This window comes from Pelecanus crispus, chromosome 4, assembly GCF_030463565.1.
Source record: "Pelecanus crispus isolate bPelCri1 chromosome 4, bPelCri1.pri, whole genome shotgun sequence".
Lineage (NCBI taxonomy): Eukaryota > Metazoa > Chordata > Aves > Pelecaniformes > Pelecanidae > Pelecanus > Pelecanus crispus.
This window is the reverse complement of record NC_134646.1, coordinates 39,493,811-39,514,196: the sequence shown is the minus strand read 5'-3', so window position 1 is coordinate 39,514,196 and position 20,386 is coordinate 39,493,811. Positions and strand designations below refer to the sequence as shown.

The 20,386-nt window shown below is 40.0% G+C and overlaps 1 protein-coding gene across 1 annotated transcript in view; it reads right to left on the bottom strand.

The window, feature by feature from the left end:
* Window positions 1-15,791, bottom strand: part of GLRB (glycine receptor beta) — a 54,876-nt gene extending 39,085 nt beyond the window's left edge. Inside the window, exons 1-2 of the mRNA XM_075709280.1 lie at window positions 15,670-15,791; window positions 2,509-2,615 (exon numbers count right to left, since the gene is read on the bottom strand). Coding sequence (XP_075565395.1) covers window positions 2,509-2,615; window positions 15,670-15,791 — 229 coding nt within the window. The remainder of the gene's footprint in view (window positions 1-2,508; window positions 2,616-15,669) is intronic.
* Window positions 15,792-20,386: the final 4,595 nt, after the last annotated feature.

Genomic DNA, 20,386 nt, shown 5'->3' with positions numbered 1-20,386 from the left:
GTTCATTTACACCAGTATCACAATGTGAAATGTTTTTTTATCAGGTCATACAAATTTATCTTTTCAAGTTAGTATATACACAGTTTTCAAAAGCTGTGGTTTAAACTATTTCCATTGAAAGCCAATAGAAATCACAAAACTCTTTTCAACCTAGTGATAAGAAAACAGAAAAAAAAATCCTTAGTCCAGACTGCTAAGCTTAAAGTATTTCACAGATCATAAATTTGAATAATTTTCAGATTCCATGATTTTCTGTTATCACAGAATGCACAATCCAGTATTACATTTTGCACGCAGCGTAATGGATAGAGGCAATTCACATTTCTAGCAGCGGACACTTTTAACTGTCAAGGTCATAATGATGATCTACCATCCCAAATTACCTGTTTATGATTTATGATGACACATTGCTTATATCGTAAGAGGATACTTCTTTGTGCAAGTCAAGTACATAACAGTAAAGTATGAATAGAGGCAGATAAAAATTGTTGCATGCAGCTTTCACAGCTACCTAGCCTTGGTGCAAGAGAAAGCTGCTCCATTTTACAATGGTTACCAATTTGCCACGAAAAATTTCTAGAAGACAGCAGCTGTGAAGATCTTAAGATGGACTGGATTTTTTCATCTTTTCCACAGCCAGGATTCCTGCAGTTGAAGAGGGATGGTGTGACAGCTGCAGCATCTGCCCTCTGTCATGCTGCAGGAACTGATTGGCAGTCATTTAATCTGGTGTCAACAGAGAGTTATCATGAAGCAGGGAGAAGTGGCCTGATGGTTGTGAGAACTAATTATGGTCCACTGGTTTTATTTAGCACCTATATGTTGAGAGTGTCAGTATGTACACTAGATGCATGTATCTGATCTCCTTCACACTGTTTTAAGTACTTAATTCAGTGGAATTCTTCCTATTTTCAGCAATCAGACATACAACAATATATAGACTATTTTGAGAAAGTAAGCAAGTACAAAGTAACATATGCTTCATCTAATAGTTTGCTTGTCTGCATACAATATTTCGGTGTACATTTAATACATAAATTCATACTCGTTCTCTTGGTTCACCAGAAAATCACTAAGATAAAATTTCACTTTTTACAGTTAAACCAGTTTGTTTTTTTAAAAATCAGACCAGCTAAACATCATTCTTTTGGTTATGCAATAAGCATAATACTTTGTTTAGCGCCTGACGCATGTGCCAGAGCACCCACCACACCACTAGTAGCCAAGAGTGTACTATCTCCTCCAGATTTGAATAAGAAGTGCTGTCCAAGAAAATCACTCATGTGTGAGGAACGTTTTAACATGGCCAAACCACTTGTCAGAAAACGTTCTTTTTCTTCCACCTCCCTGTGAGTTAACATTGCATGTCCTCCCTTTTCCTTCCATCTTGATTCTTACCAGACTGTCAGCAGGGTTATCAAAAATATAAAGAAATCTGCAATATTCTTTGTGATTTATCATGCTGAAGAACAGGTAGAACAGAGGCTGGACATTTATTCTTTGTGACAAGGCTCAGTGCTGAAAACATGTAAGTAAGATTCTACAGAGAATAAGAAGTAGGTCACTTGCTGAGAACTGAGTTTAATACATTTATAAAACTTAGTTAAACGGAATATCTGAAAATGGTCTCTTCAAAAGCACAACAAAGATTCTATATTTCCAAATTTATCATACTACTGATATGCATGTTAAAATATCTCTTAATGTACATATAATTAAATAGAAGTTTTAAAAAGAAAGAACTGACTAATCCAAACTGCAGTGTCTGTAATTGTCTATGTCTTCTTCCAGCAGGGAAATAATCTAATTCCTAGAAAGTGTAATTTACAGCTGTATGAGTTATCAGAGGTTTTGCAGAGACCAGGTATTCCAACCTTTTCTGCATATGTAAGGAAATCACATTTGCCTACATGGAAGATTCCTACAACATTTGCCTAGCAGGGAGATGTTTTAAAGTCAGAGAATGTGCTTAAATTCATTACCTATTTGAAATCCCAAAGTGTATAAGCTGTATTACTAACATACCTTTAAAGGGTTTTATAACTGTATGGTTTCCAAATAGTGATACTGCCGATCCCAGGTTTTATAAAGTCATCTTAAAGGACATCTACAGAGAATTTTGGTGTTTTAAAATACTGTAAAGAGAAGATACTACTAAAGTCTAACTAAAATGTAGGGATAAAAAGACATTTTAAAAACTTATTCTATAAAATCTAATTCTAGTTTTAAAAAATCTTTTCTAAAATAATAAAAAATATAATAATAGTAATGATATTAAAGCATCACATACTATTATGATCATGAAATCCTAACATATTGCCTTTCAGCTCAAAAGCATAAATATCTTCTGCAGTTTCATACTATCTAGGCAAATTTCCATAAAAAAAAAAAACCAACCAAAACAGAAATTTAGGTTGTGAATATTATCTCTATATAAATTTTCTATGTGTGAAAAGAGCACAAGTTAAATTCCAAAGATTAAAAAAAAGGCTGAAATATATGACAAACCTTTGAAATTAGGCCTTATCCTGGGATCATAACTGAGCAATAGCCTATTCAAGATATTGCTGGTAGAATTAACTGGTACTCTTGCAAGGTCTTCAGCTGACTGCTGGCTGTAAAAAGAAGTGCATTAGTTACTATTAAGACAGAAACAACTGTGTGCTTAAACTGAAGTCATTTTAAAGTCATGCCATGAATGCCATTTCATGAGCAAAATATGTCCACTATTTTCAGGTTCCATAGTGTATAGTCTTCCTTTCTTTGTGATGATTCAGTGTTTTTCAAGAAACTATAACAAAAGTCAAAGCTCTCCTATATAGTCTTAACTGTAAACTTGAGAAAATAAATAAACCACGATTCACTAATTGTTCCCTTGCCTCCTAATACAAATATCCAGAGGGACATCATTTCCTCCTTAGTAGAAAGCAGCCACCTGAACTATTTTTAGTGACTGTCAGATTAGGAACATAAGTAAACTGACAGGCACTTCATAGGTGCCAAACCATGCAGAGGCTTTTGGCAGTCTCCTGCTCTCGCATGCCAGCGCCAGCTATTCCACCGAGAGCTGGAGCCATTGCATAATCTCCTTGTCAAGTGCTAATAAAAGCTTTGTTAAGGAAAACGAGGCTTGGACTCTCCTCTGGTTTTGCAGGGGGAATTTAAACGTCTCCATTTACCTTGCTGCTATTGTGTTGGTTGTTAAATTAAAACCATCGCTAAAATTAAAAAGAACCTGTGACAGGTAAATGTAGCTACAAGAGTAACATGAAATTGAGTGCAATAAAAAGCAATAAGGGTGCATCAGTCCCCACCCCACGTACTTTACACACCTAGCAGGCTGATAATGTCATGTAAATAAATGTATATGTTGTCTGTAGAACCTGTTCACTGATGTTTTCCAATTTTGAATCCTCTCTTGCAATCACTTTTCCATCTATTTTATGATGACTACTCTGCTGACTTTCTACCATTATAATTTAGTAACCAAGATGCCATGTAAAAATAAGACAAACACCCTACAGAGGCATGTTATATGCATCAACACTATTACCTCTAGCAAGCAAATGTATGAACACATTTTAAAAAATTATCCAGTTTATTTCCTAAATGTTTTCCATAACCAATATCAGCTGCCACTGCCTTCTTTACCGTGCTTAATTTCTTTTTTTCATTATTCTTTCCCATATCAATGTCAGCTCGACAGACCTATGGGTTATTCTTTATAACTTCTCAGTTCAGTGCTAGTTTTCTTCTCATCCTTCAGCTTCCTTCATGTCCTCTGGGACTTCTGCATTATTCAAACACTTACTGAACAAATATTAACTGGCTTTTGGACAGTTTAAAAAGAAAAGTTGCATGAATGTATCAGACCTCCTGATTTTAAGATGTCCAATTTTAGTAGCTCCTGTTCAGCATCTTCCTTAATGACTACTGTGAAATTGTTGTGGTGTAACCCGGCAGGCAGCTAATCACCACACAGCCGTTCCCTCACTTCCCCCCTCCCCAGTGGCATGGGAGAGAGAATTGGGGAAAAAAAGTAAAACGCATGGGTTGAGATAAAGGCAGTTTAATAGGACAGAAAAGGAAGGGAAAATAATAATAATAATAACAACAACAACAATAATAATGACAATTATGATGATAAAAGAATATACAAAATAAGTGATGCACAATGCAATTGCTTACCACCCACCAAACGATGCCCAGCCAGTTCCTGAGCAGCCATTGCCCCTTGGCCAACTACCCCTAATTTATATACTGAGCATGATGTCATATGGTATGGAATATCCCTTTGGCCAGTTTGGGTCAGCTGTCCTGGCTGTGTCCCCTCCCAGCTTCTCGCTGTCAGAGCATGAGAAGCTGCAAAGTTCTTGACTAGTGTAGCGCTACTTAGCAACAGCTAAAACATCAGTGTGTTATCAACATTATTCTCATAGTAAATTCAAAACACAGCACTACGCCAGCTACCAGAATAAAAAAAAAAACCAAAACCCTCTATCCCAGCCAAAACCAGGGCAGAAATTAATTAATTAATTAATGTCACCATTGCATGATATCACTGTTTGATTGAAAACTGGAGATGAGACCTAGCCCTTGCAGAGCTTTTATGAATAACCCCACCTTTAAAGTCAACTGTTTTAACTCAAACCATAAGGGAAACAACAGGAGAAATTGAACAAGATCTGCTGAGTTGGTAGCACTTACTATGCCTTCACAATGAGATTTAATCTCCTCAGTTAACATTTAACAGCTAAAATGTTTATAAATAATACTATGAAGGAGTTCCTTATTATTAAAAACATGTGAACCATTTATGATAACATAACTGCATTTTATTCTATCATAGTCTCCTTGATAACCTTTGAGCATTTCATCCTTGAGAAACAAAATAATGAGATTTCTCTTTTCCCTATTGCATTCAGGATATTTCTGAAACCTAAAGCTGCGTATCTGTTTAACTATTTGCTTGTATTTGTTTGACGTTATACATGAGGGAGAAAAGTACACCAACTCAGCTGAGGCAGCAAATAATCACCAGGTTCTCCTTGAAATTTCAGACTACTCACCAGTTGCTAGCAGGATTAGTATGAATTCTGAAGGCTACCCAAAGATGTAGCTACCAAAAATTGTGTATCCATGAGTATAGCTTAAACTATAACATACAGGACAAGAAAAAATTGTGGAGCAGCTTTAAGTGGCTGCAGTAGATAATTCCCTACCCATCTCTTGCAAACGCACTAAAACTGCTGCCACATTTAACAACAGCATAGGCAAACTACTTGTTCTGTCAGCACTTATCCAGAGATAAATGGTCCACTAATAAAACGAGGATTTTTTTACTTTTAGTAACATATGTTAACTTCCACTAGTATCCCCTTATTTTGTGTACAATAAACCTCTGCTAATTTACTATTAGAGCAATCAAATAGCAATAGGTGTTCTAACCCCTTTGAATAATTGATAAATTCACTTTCAAACAATTCTCCCAGGACTGTGTTTATGGCTTTTTATATATGATTTGGATTTGGATCTTTATGAAAAACAACTAATTTATTTCTGTCATTTTGAGATTTGTGTTCAGTTTTCAGTGATGACCTTTACCAATGAACAGGTTGCTACAGAAATATCATAAACCAGCTTTGTATGCTTTTTCTGCAATTACCACTAATTGGACAATAGGAAAATATGAAGTTAAATGTTAAGATTATTTTCCATTTTGTAGCAGGAACAAGTCAGAAAAGAATGTTCATTTAACTATTTAAAAGGCAGCAAACACTATATTCTATCTGGTACAAAAAGGGTCACAGCATTGCTTCCTTGCAAGTTGTACATCTTAACATCGAAAACATCTACATCAGATGCCTACAGAAATTGTATTTATAAAAGGAGGGTCTCCTTCACACAAGCAATTTATTTCTAAATCATATATGCCCAGTATTAATGAAATATCAAAACAAAACCAAACCACTAATGAACAAACTTAAATCTTATTTTTTTTTAACTTCTGCTATGGATTATACAAAAAAGTTCATTAAATAGTGATGATGGTAATCTGAACCACACCGGATAACACGGACACATAAATTAAATACAGATGCTCATAAAATGCAATGAGGAAAAGAGGAAAAAAGTCTGAGAAATTAAATGAGTGAGCACCAAACAGCAAAAGAAAGCCAAATACAGCTGACAGGTTTATTTTTCTCTTCAAGTAAGAGGACTAAGGCAGTAGTTTTGTGAGGTCTGATTTGCACTGCAGAAGTATGTTAATACAAATACCTGTTCAGGCTGTTTGTTCAAAGGTCAACCATGAATTAGGCAAAGGAGATTTACTGCACTGGGAAGACAGTGATGAGATGAAGAACGGGTGTCAGCGCTGCCTTCTCGTAAAGAACATCATGATCACATCTTCCATAAGTTGTTGGGTAGCGTTTTGAACTAGAAGTGTAACGCGCATACATTTATCCTCATTTATGTAAGAACCAAGTGAAATACAACAGCATGGGCTGTTTTGAGTTGGGAGAAGCAGCACAGAGAGTCACGAAATTGCTATTTTTTTAAAGATGACTTTGAATGAAGTGGTTGGAATAGCTACTGGAAAAAAGCTCTGCTGAGTATCAGTTATATTTTCACTGTGGTCTTTTACAGCATGCTGTCATTGAACTACTGTCACTGAAGAGCACTCATACAACTAAACATCGTCACAAGGACTGGATTTCCTTCAGAGAGCCTTGCTGATCAAGATGCCTAAATTTCACCTGCAAATCAATAAATAATATGTCTAGCTTTTGGTGAGTTAAGAGGTTATGCCACTTTCAGAGTGACAGATGAGCAGAATGCCTCAACCAAACAGTGAATGGGATGGGTTAGGCACTTGGAGAAACAGGCTGGGTCTATTCATGTCACTAAGATATTTACCTAAACCCACGACCACCCCTGCTTAATTGGCCATTCTGGAATGAATTAATGATAGGCAAATGTGTAGACTATGTAAGAGAAGCAGAATTTGAGCTGAGATCTCCCTTTCTAAAAGAAGCGGTACTTAAATTTGCTAAAGGCTGTCTAACTCCCATATAACAACACTCACACCAATTGAGAAGTTACTTACTACTTTCACTTATTCAACCTACAATTTTCACATTTGTGAAAAGCTGATAACTAGCTTAACATTTCCCTTAGAATTTTCCCAGTTGTAGCATGCATTGTAATTTTAATACATTTATTTCAACTTGCATTGAATGTATGTGGAGTTGCTGGAAAGCATTAGGAAACGGAACTGCAGCAGCATTCTTCACAGTAATTGATGAGTTCTAATCAAGATATGGTGAATACCAAACAAAGGGTAAGGCAACAAGAGTCTCACAGTTGCTATGCTGGAGCATGTTCAGAGAAGGGCAACAAAGCTGGCGAAGGGTCTGGAGCACAGGCCTTATGAGGAGCGGCTGAGGGAACGGGGGTTGTTTAGCCTGGAGAAGAGGAGGCTGAGGGGAGACCTTATCGCTCTCTACAACTGCCTGAAAGGAGGTTGTAGTGAGGTGGGTGTTGGTCTCTTCTCCTATGTAGTTAGTGATAGGACGAGAGGAAATGGGCTCAAGCTGCGCCAGGGGAGGTTTAGATTGGAAATTAGGAAAAATTTCTTCACGGAAAGGGTAGTCAAGCATTGGAACAGGCTGCCCAGAGAGGTGGTGGAGTCACCATCCCTGGAAGTGTTCAAAAAACAGGTAGATGTGGCACTTCAGGACATGGTTTAGTCTAGTCTACCCTTAATTGGTATAGTGTGGACTTGTTAGTGTAGGTTAATGGTTGGACTGGATGATCTTAAGGGTCTTTTCCAACCTAAATGATTCTATGATTCTATAAAGGGAATTCAAAAGCAAGTAATAGTAATGCTAGAAACTGAAAGAATTTTGCCTAAATAACAATTCTGAAAAGAAAACCCCACAAAAGACCCAAACCCAAAGTATGTTTTCTCTTTTTCTGAAAAAAAAAAAGAGAAAAGGAACAGTATTCTCAAAAGTGTTCTCACTTCTACAAACAGTGTCCTCAAAAGCCAGAAAGAAAACAAAATACAGTTAGTCTTTCAGCATAACATCTAGGTGTGATATGGCTGGCCTCTCTCTGGTCTTTGGGAGGTTACTTCTGGTATCATTGATGAATTAAAGCATGACTTTAAATACTGTATTTCACAGGATATGCAGTAAGGTGTCCATCTCTTCCACTGCAGCCCTACACATTTTATCACTGCATTTGAAGAACATTATTAACGTTTTCAATTGATGGCAATGGATAATTATTTCCATAATTCACTATTCAAAATCCAGAAGTTTAGATAAGCAGATATGCATGGCAAAAGGAAGCATATATTACACTTGGTTTGAAATGTATAAAGCTTCCTTACGTTTGTGTTAAGCGAGTGTCAGAAGACATTAGATCTCTACAGGTTATCACGACATTTAGTCTCTCAGAGCTCACCGAAGTTACAAGAAGTCCTTATCACATGCAGTGCTGCAGGAGGATGACTGGAGAAAAGAATATAAACAATATTCTACACAAGTGGGAAGGAGAACTTTTTAGTAGGCATGGTGGTGTTGGGTTGATGATTGGACTGATCATCTTAGAGGTCCTTTCCAATCTTAATGATTCCTAGTTTTTACTTTCATTATAAGTAACCCAGCCACCAAGCCAGGAAACATGAAATTGCTACTCTACCCTTAATTGGTTTAGTGGTGGACTTGGTAATGTTAAGTTAATGGTTGGACTGGATGATCTTAAAGGTCTTTTCCAACCTAAACGATTCTATGATTCTCATTCACCTACTGCCCTGATCCCTAGTCTTATTATCTCATTATGCTGAAGAACCTCTTAATTTTAGAAAAGAACACGAATATACTTTTTACTTACGGCATGACAATCAGGGAAGAAAAAAAGACACGTCACAGGTAGGTATTCACACGCCATGTTACAATACACTGCAGTCCAGACAGTCAGGTAGCATGCTTACTCTGTTGTTGGTGTTTGCATGAAGTGCACAGCTTGGATAATCTAGCATTAAGCTTTGCCTTTGCATAGTTCTAGATTACTGTCTGACAGATAAAAATATATATTCCAACTCACACTGTTCAATTATCTCCAGCCAAATTTGCTATATAATGCTTAAACAACAGATTTTAGTACAATTTATCTAATCTATGTGATGACAACTGACGTTTTAGTCATATAACATGGCAGTGTGTATCTGAGAATGAAAAAAATAAGTTTTGGGAAACACAATTATCTGTCATCTCACCATATTGTAAATAGTATTTCCCTGATATAAACTATCGGTGTTCTGATTTGCAGGCATTTGATTTTCTGAGTGCAATAACTCAAAGCATAAAAACAGGTTAATACAAATCAACAAGATACTATCTAATTCTTCTGAGTGATCTCTATGATCTCTAGTATACTTAATAGCTACATTTTCAAACTGTACTGGATGACATCTCTATTACTAGGAAGAATAATTGTGATGCCTCCAATGTAAAGTGATATCACTCAAATTACATTAAAACTATGGAACTCTGACTAACAGTTTATGTGTCCTCACAAATGCAGTTGACAGCTAAAAACCTAAAATTAGGTATGTAAGTTCAGTATCTAAATTTGGAGATAATGTAATGCGGTGAACAAAGAGAAAGGTTCCTTCACAGAGGAATTTGAAACAGAAACCCAGATTGGGCACCCTGAATTGTGAACTCTGAATTGTGGGGGTGAAATAACTCACTTTTCATCTCCTATTGTAGAAAGGCCAAAGAGCATAGTCTCCTAATGTGGGCATGTAAGCAACCTTCCTGAAGTTGGGTGGTGTGAATAGGTCAGTTAGTGTCACTACTTCAGTCCCTGTCTATCAGAAACCTCTAACTCCAGCTTTTGTTTCACATTCAGCATTGCCAGGGTTGCACACCTTAAGGAATCTTTATATGGTAATCTGAAGTGCCTTCTTATTATTCCCTAAGCTTGAGAAAAGCAACATCTGCCCGCCACAGAGATGACAGCCCCCAAACCAGTAGAACCAGGTTAGTATGGTACTTCATCCAGCCTGACTAGTACTGCTCACAGCAAGCTAACTTGTCTTCCATTTCTTAAAACTAGCTTGCTTGCACCTAGCTTAGGCATCTCTGCATCCTACCGAAGTCACCACCTACGTGACTCTTGTGCATAACAGGCGTCCTGTTGTGTCCTGATATTGCATGCAGACATGAAACACGATCAGCATCCAGATTTTTAAGCAGAACTACAGACTTTTTAAAAATAATTTATCCACATCAGTTCCTTGTCTCAGTCTTTTTTCCAAATGTGTTAAGTACTGAGACAATACATGGATCTTGGTAAAATCTAATCACCTTGTATGATGGTATAAGGGGAGACACATTCTATCTATATAATTTGTCTTTCAAAGATCCATTTGGTGGAGCTGAGAACAGAACTTAGTCCTATGATTTTCCCTGTGCTTACATTTAGGGGGTGTAATTTAACCTGGAGATCCAAGTATTTTCTCAGTCTGAAGGTTGTATACGAAATACAGAGTCTGTGACTTTACTGCACGACTGTAGTGTCTCGTCACTACGGTGTTCAGAATAGAGTCAATGCTGCTCGCTAAGAGGGAGAAATACTGAACGAGAACCAGCCTACCATGCTTAATTACCATTTTACAAGAGAACTTAGGTTTTGCTTATATAGCTTTGTCTTTTACTCCCCAGCACATTTATCCACTCTGAAAACAAATTCCCAAATCTCCCAGAATGTGGCCCTATCTGTCTGGGATCACAGCTTTCCATGAGAGTTACGTGCTACTCAATAATTAAACCATTGACGAACTGCTGTTACTATGGGGCAAAAGAATTTTTATAGGAACCAGACCTGGGCTCTGCAATATACTTATCTTCAGAATGATTGTGAGCTGTAACTGCCTCCAGAACCAAATTCAGGCTTTTCTTTCAATTTCATTCCATCTTCTCCCACAAACTGTATCAACCCTCCCATCATACCTACAAATGAAAATGTTCACAAACTATCAACAGTGTCTTCTACAAGATGGGAATGAAGACAGAGATGATTTCTCTTTCCCACCATTGACATTTTGGGGGCGATCACATACTACAGACAGAGAGGTCATCTATACCCAAACACCTGATATAATTAAAAAAAGTCCTTGTTCATGGGAAGGTGGAGAAGATCCAAGATACAAGATATGCTTCAAACTTCTACTTTAGTCTTTATGGGAAGAGCATGTCAGAAGCTGACAGTTAGCCAAGAGAAATTTTAGGACAGACTTCCATATAACTCTGTTTTAAATGCATCAAAGGCTTTTTTTCCCTAGTTCCACTGTCTTTTGTTGTTATTTTTTAAAAGAAGCTGTTTATTGAACCTTGGCATCTGTGACCTTTCTAAGCTTCTGCCCTGGCAGATGGCACAAGCCATGTTTTCTGGAGGGCTTAGAGGGCCATTTCACAGTTTCTGAAGTAGCTGATATGCTTTATTGAATACAAGCCAAAGTACGATTTGTACTCCTGCTTTGCAGGTAAAGAAGTCTCCATAGATATCATACAATATTTAGTTGATCATCTACATGGATATAAATCTCCATATGGAAAAATGCATAAAGGTGAGGAGGGATGCTATTTTAAAAGCAGTCTTGATATCCAAACAAAAGAATGAGATGTAGTGATCAAGGTTATACTCTTAGCATTGCTGTAGCATTAGAGACACTACGGGATCTTCAGATATGAACCTTGTGCAAGTGAACAGCTGAATCAAACTAAAACTGTAATTAACAGGGATAGTTGTGATTATGAGCACAGTCATAACTGATTTTGTTAGCTGCTATTTCACAGTCTTACATCTCTATGCCTTCTGTAACACTGTCATAAGCAGACTTCGCTTTCCTTATAATTTCATTTGTCTAGAGATCTTGCAAGTAGTTTTGGGGAGAGACATTCTACGCTACTAAGGATTGTGGGGATAACAGGAGCAGCTTGAACATAATAAAATAACTGAAGTATTTATTATGATGTAACAAAAGGAAAAACATTTTTTCAGTAGTGCTCTTAGAAAAAGTCACAGCTAAGTGTCCAACATGTTCACCAGAAAGTGGTATTACGAGGAATTATGAAGAAGTTAGTAAGAAGTAACTAACAGAGGTAATACCGCTGATAGGTGGTCTATGATCAAGAAAGAGATCAAGTGATTAAATCCATCTGTAGCTATATTGAAATCATCTGTATTCAGTATAGTGAATTTCAAAATAAGCTTTGTAAACAGAAGACTGCAATCCACAAAATTCTTAATTTTTTTCTTAAAGAGGTGGACCTGTTTCTTTTTTGGGGTTTTTAAAATATTTTCCATGGAGACAAAAGGCAAGAGTTTTGTTACACTAAAGCTTTATATTTTATTGTGCTATGCATCTGTGGAAACCAGCTTCTCAGATTTATGCTGCAAAATTCTCTATTATAGGACTTTAGGCCTAATGTATCAATTTCTTTGTTAATCAATGAACATTCAGGAATCAGACACAAGTATAATTACTCTATGTTTCACTTGGAAAGCCTGAGGTAAGAAGGAAAATTATCTAAATGTAGAATGTGAAATCTTACATCTGTTCTGAGCAAGCATTAAATCAAAATAAGAACCAAGTGATTAAGCATCAGCTTCATGAAACCCCTCGATAAAAAAGCTGGGAAAAACAGTTTCAGAAATAAATGCAAATAAGATGGCCAATCAAGCCACTATCACACAATGCACTGAGAAGTACAGTGTTATGAATAATCACAAGAGGTTTTGTTCTAAGATACAAAATAGAACTTCTCCTAATTGAAGGAAGCAAATACCTGTTTATGAGACAATAATGAACTTTTTATGGGGTTTCTAATCAGCTTGTTTTCAGCTTATTCTAATAGCAGTTAATTTCATGCCAGAGGGGCGCATTTGGTGAAAGGCTTGTATTCTGAAGAGCCATAACAGGACAAGTTCAAGTATGCTTAGTTCTCATACAAACAAATTCATGCTGGAGTCCCAAACCAGTCTTATAACCATCCATTTCTTAACATCAAACTAAGGAACCCAAGCAGTAAAATGGGATTCAGTATAAATCTTTCCTGGAAAATTGTTTGCATACATTTGAATTTCATTATAAAGTTCGTAAAGGAAAGACTGTTCCTTATATAATTACTAATGCATTTTTTTTCTCCCTTGAGGAGGAAAAATTTAGCTTTTCACATGTTGTAAGGAAACAAAAGGCAGTAATTTGTTACAATTAAGCTTTAAATTTTATTACATTAGTAACCAATGCAAATTAAAGGTCAATTAAGATTTTAACTTAGAAATGTATGTTTTCATTAGGAATTTGTACTATTCAATTTTATAAATTATGTAAAATCCTATTTATTTTCTTTAAAAAAGATACAATGCATTATTCTAAAAGATTTCCTTTGTGCTTTGCTAGTAAATGTTTCATTCAACCACTTCCTTTGAGACCATTTTTTGTCAACCTTTACAGTGTCACTTAATTCCCACTCCACTGCATTGTGCTTTGGTTTATTTCTAAGGAAAGATTCCTTACTTTTTTCCCACAGGAAAAGAATTATTAAGAGTAGGCAGCCTTCTTTATAATGCAGAGTGTCACCAAGTAAAGAAGTTTTGTGAAAGATTATAAAAAATGTGCTGATCATTGAAAGTTTGCCATCAATAGCCTGAGTTAGGAGAGCATTAGGTAATTTCTCTGCAAGATAGAACTGACTTTCATTGCTCCTTCACATGAGAGATCTTCTAGGTGCCAGCCACAAAACCAGCAGTCCTGCAACCCTGCTATTACAAGTGGCTGTCTCTCAAGCTGTGAACTTCAGCCAAGTAAGATATAGACAACTTGTTCGTTATTCAGAAAATCCGACAGGGCTTAGCGCTACGGCGATTAATTCTAGCTAGCAACACTGCACATGTGATACATCAGACAAATACTAGATTCCGCTACTCTTTTTGCAGAAAGTTTCAACTGGCTGGAATGTAAAAGTATCACTTCGAAAATTATAGCATTTATTCAACGCTTTTCAAGTATATTGGTGACAAATGACATCATATTTAACGGTTGTAACATCAACTGGTATCAAAAAGAACAGGGTACCAAGAAATACTGTGCTTAAGAGAAAAACAAACAAAAAAAAATCCACCCACTTACCAAGATAAAATGACATCAACGTTCTGAATTCTAATTAAGACCAAGTCAAGAACAGGGAGGAAATGCTGGCTGCTTCGATGAGACCATGGAAGATCTGGATTCAGTTCCCAGCTGTGTAACTCACTTTCTGAGGGCTTCAGTGCTTAACGACTGTCCTGGGAACTATGACATTTCTCTCCTTGCTACAAATCCTCACAGTAGCTCAGACCAAAAGCTCCATACAGAGCTCAACTTAACTATTCAAAGGGGACAGAATGGGTAGGGGTCATTTCAGATGAGTCATGATCACATTTGAGACTTGTATCTTAATGTATTCAAATCCAAATATACATCTCATTTTTCAGGTTTCATATAAAAGAAGAATGAAAATACCCACCATATGTAGAAACTTTCTACAAATTTTGGGTTACAAATAAACATCACTGTCAATATTTAAAAAGAGTAGGAACTTTAAAAAGTATTATTCAAAAATTGCCTCTGTCTGGTTATTCTACTTATTTTTTTATTTTCTTTGGAAAAAGTCTGTTAATGTTAAATAGCCAGTCTTATCTTCCCATCTTCTTTTATGGTCAAAGAAGAAATGTGTTTTAAATTTGTCTAAACAATTTTATCATTTCAGGCATAGTGCTTTTCTGCGCTTATTGGCGACTTATTATATTCCATCGATCGTTTCCTCAGATATTTACACCATAACACTAAAAAGCTGAGCAAGGCTGGCCAAGAAAATGACAAAAGAGGCCCTCACAAATAAAACTTTTGTATTGTCCTATGGATCACAACCTAAAACGTGGTAGGCATTAGAAAGAGGAAGTATTTTTAACATCAAGTAATCACAGGTGTCCAGAATATGTTCTCTATTCAGCTGGGCAATCACAGATTTTAATTTTTGTATTTTTACAGAGAGGTTATTCCATAAGGACATGCTTTATAGCAACAATCAATCCACCTCCATAAAAGTTATAGTACTGTAAATCATTGACGGAAGATGCTGAAGACCTTAGTTCTATCCAACATGCAGTAAGGATATGCGTAGGACAAGCCTTCTCTTACAGAACTAAGGTAACCAGAAACTCAATTTCAGTACAACAGTTTTGCATCCTCTTTGCTTTTCTCAGTATACCTGCAACACGATGCTAGACAGCATAGCACTATGGGACTACATTACTGTATCCCCATGAACAGCAAGACACTGGGTTGGAACCCCTGCAAAGAAAGAAATTATTTACTATGGCTTAGATTTTTCCTTTCATTAAAACAGAGGACCTGCTGCAGGAGAAACACACTCATTGACAGAACTTAGCTATGAGGCTGGTCAAACCCTCTTCCTCCCATTCCCACCCCAAACCCCATTCTCTCAGCAGAAAGCATCACCTTCTACTTCAATTGTCACGTAACTTCCACTGTTAAAAATATGGCAGCATCGCCATCATACAAAAGCATAAAATAAAGAAGGAACATACGATGGACATAGGTATTGCTTCTTTTTCCCCTTTCCTTTCTTTGAAGACTTCTCTTTGGAATAGACTTCTTCAACCCATAAGGAGAATGAGACAAAAAAGAAAACCGCTAGTAAGAACTTCATCTTGAAGATTAAGCTTCGGAGAAACCTTCAGCCTGTGGCAAAAGAAAGAGGTTTATGTTAGTAGGGCTAGATATGGCAAATGGGAACACTTACCTACAAAAAGTAAACAAATGTTTTTGTGTTTTTTTTTTTTAAAGTTTGATCTTCGTTGCCTTGGGAGAGAGAGTCTGTTGAGGTGTACCTCTGATATGGAACCAGCTTAGGCAATTTTCTGAGAGTCAAGCAGCTTCCCAAAGTTAAGAGAATGACAGTGAGGAACAGATTTAAGTGCAAGTTTGCTCCGGGTTGTTTAATAAAGAAATGTGATGTCCTTCAAAGGCTGCCTAACTGAAAAACCTCAGAAACTTGGAAACCGAATTCCTCACCAAATATGTCATGTATCAACTGCATTAAATATGGTTAAATGTCACCAACCAGTCACCTAGCAAGGCAGAGAACTGCCAGACCTCCATGACCTTGCACAGATAAAAGCATTTCAATGCTAGTTAAGAGAAAGGGTTGCAAATTTAATTTTATGTACGGAATTTAAACATAAACGACTACTTTGCACAAAGTATTCTCGCTGCGGAGCCAGCACTGCAAAGGCCTTGCAAAGATGACTAAACACAACCCGCAATGCCGTGCTTTATTACATCGTGTTCACCTTAATATTTTAACATCTCACGGGCAAGAGCGCTTACCCCAAAGGCCGGGAGCTGGGTCTGTGTTCGGCCAGAGACGGCCCCACCTGCCCCTGGCCGCAGCCGCACGACACCCCGGGCATTTTCCATTTGTTTCCCATCCCACAGACACTTCCCAGGCGCTTTCCAGCGGAAACCTCGCGGACGCCTCAGCACCAGCTGCTTTTAACATTTTGATGTTATTTATTCATTTTTAATTCTTTTTAAGGAGCAGTGGCTGCCTCTCCCTCTCCCTGCCCCCCGCCTCCGGGAAGCACCGGGATGCTTCAGTCCGCCCCGGGAGCTGCAGCCCCCCCACCCCCGGACGGTAATGGGCGCGGAGCTGCCCTCGCCGCCCGCTACCCCTCGCCCAGCCTCCTCGCCTCCCCGGCCCGGGCCGAGGCCTCTCGCCGGCCCCGGCACCGGGGAGAGAGCGGCCTCCGCGCTGCGGGAGGCGGGAAGGAGCGGGGCTCCCCTCACGGCCCGCCTCCCCCCGCAGCGGCGGGAAGGAGCGGGGCTCCCCTCACGGCCCGCTTCCCCCCGGGACGGGCCCGGCGCTGCCTTCGGGGCAGCACCCCCGAGCCCCGCCGGCGCCCGCCCCGGCCCCACCGCCGCGGCCCGGCCCCGCCGCCACCGGCGCTGGCCGAGGTGCTGACGGGGCCTGGGCGGCCGCCGCCCGGCGGGGCCGGGGCTCCGGGGCCGGCCCCTTGCTCCTCCGCGGCCCCTTCCTCCTCCCGCCCACACGCAGCCCCGCCACCGCCACGGCCCTCACCGCCGCCGCCCAGCGCTCACCGCCAGACGCTCCGCCGCGGCCTCCCCGCGGCGATTAGGGCCGGTGGCGACCGTGGCGGGCCATTATGGGGAACGAATGCGCGGTTCCTCCGGCGGCGGAGCGGACCCCTACCTCCGACGGTGCCCTCGGTGGCCAGTGAGCATGTGCGGTAGCCCCGGCGCGGCCCGCCGCCCTCCCAGTGAGCATGTCTCGGCCGCCCGCCCGCACATGGGCACTGGGCGAGCGGCGTCGCCGGCGGCGGGAGGGCCGGGGGGGGGGAGCGGGGGGGGCCGGTCGGCCCCCCCCGCTCCCCCCCCGGCCCTCCCGCCACCGGAGAGGGGGCACTGACGGGGCGGCGGGAGGTGCGGGGGGGCGGGGAGCATCCTCCGGTCTCTGGCGGGAAGAGGATTGCCGAAAGATGTCTAACGGAGTTGGCAGGATAGCAGGGAACGGTAGCCGAGTAGGGCGGGAGGAAGACGGAGGTTCAGTGCTGCATAGATTTTATATATATATATATATATACACACACATGCATTCAGTCAATAGTTATCGTTTGCCACGGCAGGCTTTCCCTCTGAAAAAGCAAGAAGGTCCGCTTCTGGGGATAGACGCGCATCCTTGTTCCAAACGATGTTGGTTTTCCAGTTGCTGTAGACTCCGGCTGCGCTGTAAGTAGAATCATAGAATCATGGAATGCTTTGGGTTGGAAGGGACCTTGAGAGATCATCGAGCCCAACCCCCCCTGCAGTGAGCAGGGGTTGAACCCGTGACCTTGGATGGAAGTTTCATCCGTAAAACTCTTTCTGGAGCTCCTTGTGTCTCACGCTTAGAGAAGTACACGTACATGCTGATCTTCTTGCTTACATCAGCTCTTTGGCCTAAATTTTGGAAACGGACAGATGTCATTATACAGCCGAGTAGTCTTAGGTTAGCGAGTGCCCACCCTCCCATTATAGTTCAAAGGCATCTTCCCCCATATGTCTGACATTCTTTTTAGCAACCAAGTCACTGAAAATCATGACCATTCCCAAGCCTTCTTTATCTTCCAGCCTTATTTCTTATTACTCCCAGTACACACTGCCAGAGCTTCAGTCTGGAGTATGATAAAAGAGCAGCATCACCTGAAGAATGCTTTTTATTCTTCAGAATGGATCCAATGATTAAGTGTAATACGTCAATGGACACTTTCCGCAACGTCCTGTAACCCTCATCATGCTTCTTTGTGAAGCTCTCTTGGGGTTTGGACTATAATATAATGGCAGATAAAAAGTGAAGAAAGTCACCTCTTTGGCAAATGAGAAGTAAGTGGGCACATGACCTGGTGCATATGCCATGGCAGGCAGCAAGCAGCGTGTAGATTCTGTAATACCCAAATGTCGGGTACCCTCAGCTCCACCTTCTGAGCAACGTTCCCGTCCTAACAGAATTATAGGCACACTCTGAAAATAATTCCATGCCCTTCAGAATTTCCTGCCATATGGTATACATATACTGCCATATTCCTATATACATATGTGTGTGCGTGCACATACATGCATGGGGATGCAAAAATCTACTGTCATGGGTCGGTTTAAGGCCACAGGTCTCTCAAGACACAGTTTTCCAGCTCAAACACAGAAACTTGCAAAATTCAACAAAGTGCATTTTTTCCTGAAACAGAAAGCAAAGTCCAGAGGCTTCCCATAACACTGTCTATGTGAGGAATAAAAAGGTAAACTTATTTTTTTAAAACCTCCTGCACTTTACCTCAGGAATAGAAACCAAGATGCTGTAGTTGTTCTACATAAATGTAGACTGGCATAAATGTATTTGAGACCAGGTACCCACTGATTGCCATTTCCGTTTTTCTGCATTTTTGTTGCGTTACTGGGGATAGGGGCATGAAAAATAAGACAGCAGTATGCTTAAGACATGAAGACAGACGTGTCCCCTGTGTGTGTTAAGAAAGCCTTAACACAGTAGAGCAGAACAAGCATCTACAACGTGCCGTTGTAGCGGCAGCAGAGGAACAAATGACTGTCAGCACCAGCAGCCTGAGCTACTGCAGCCACAGCAGGCTCCGCTTTCTGCATGCTGCTTCCTGCAGCCACCGAGCCTGGCGGCTTGTTACCTCCTCTTGTACGCAAAGCACCTAATTGCCTCCTTTGGGCTGTTGGCAAATCCACTGGTATTTGCAAGTGCTTCCTGATGCAGCTATGGTTGTAAAATGGTTGGACTGGATGATCTTAAAGGTCTTTTCCAACCTGAACGATTCTGTGATTCTATGATTCCATAATATTTGTGGTAACTCAACAGGACAAAGCATAAAATAGAAATGAATACCATCCACCTCTCAGGTTCACATTAAATAAGAGCATACAGCTAATATCTTTCTATAGCTAATAAAAGTGAGATATATGTGAAAAAGACGAGAAAAGAGCTGCTTCGATAAGATAGCTATGTAGCATCATTAAGTGTCTTACACCTCAGAAATAATACCAAATGTTACAAGAAATATTTCAATAACCCTTGGTGTTTTGTAATGCACTTAAATGGAATAGGTTTCAGCTCTCAAACAAGTGCCGGCAGTGAAGGGTCTGTGGGAAAAGGCCTCTTCTCCCCCCCTCGCACCATATAAAAGCTGCCCCAAGGTCACAGACAGCTGCTTTCTAACCTGGAAGCACCTTCTTGGCAGGCCAGCAGGGACAGAATAATCATGCTGCTCACACCACCCCCTCGCTCGGTGCTTGCCAGAAGAAGCCGGAGCTGTCACGCGTGCAGGACTTTGAAGGACAGCCCGCATGCCATCCAGATGTTCTACTGCAGTGCCGGTTGACCTAGCAATGCCCAAATGGGAAAGACTGGGGAAAAAAGCCTCCTATAAAAGCCTCGTACCACCAAGCCGGTTAATCATGAGTAATGGGCCAGGTTCTGCTGATTGGTTTTGGTGGTGTTTTGTATTTCAGAGATCCTCGTACTACTAAATAAATGTATAAGGGCAGACCTACCTCTGTCTCAGCACTCATAATATTTCAGCATGCAGGAGTGGACTTAGCTATCTTTCCGCTGCTTGCAACTGCTGCTGTGTCCACTGTTGGGAATATCTAACCATGTTCATTTCTCTGATTCAGGAATAATTCCCAGGAATTCCTGATTGTAGACGTTATCCTGATTGCTCCAAAATA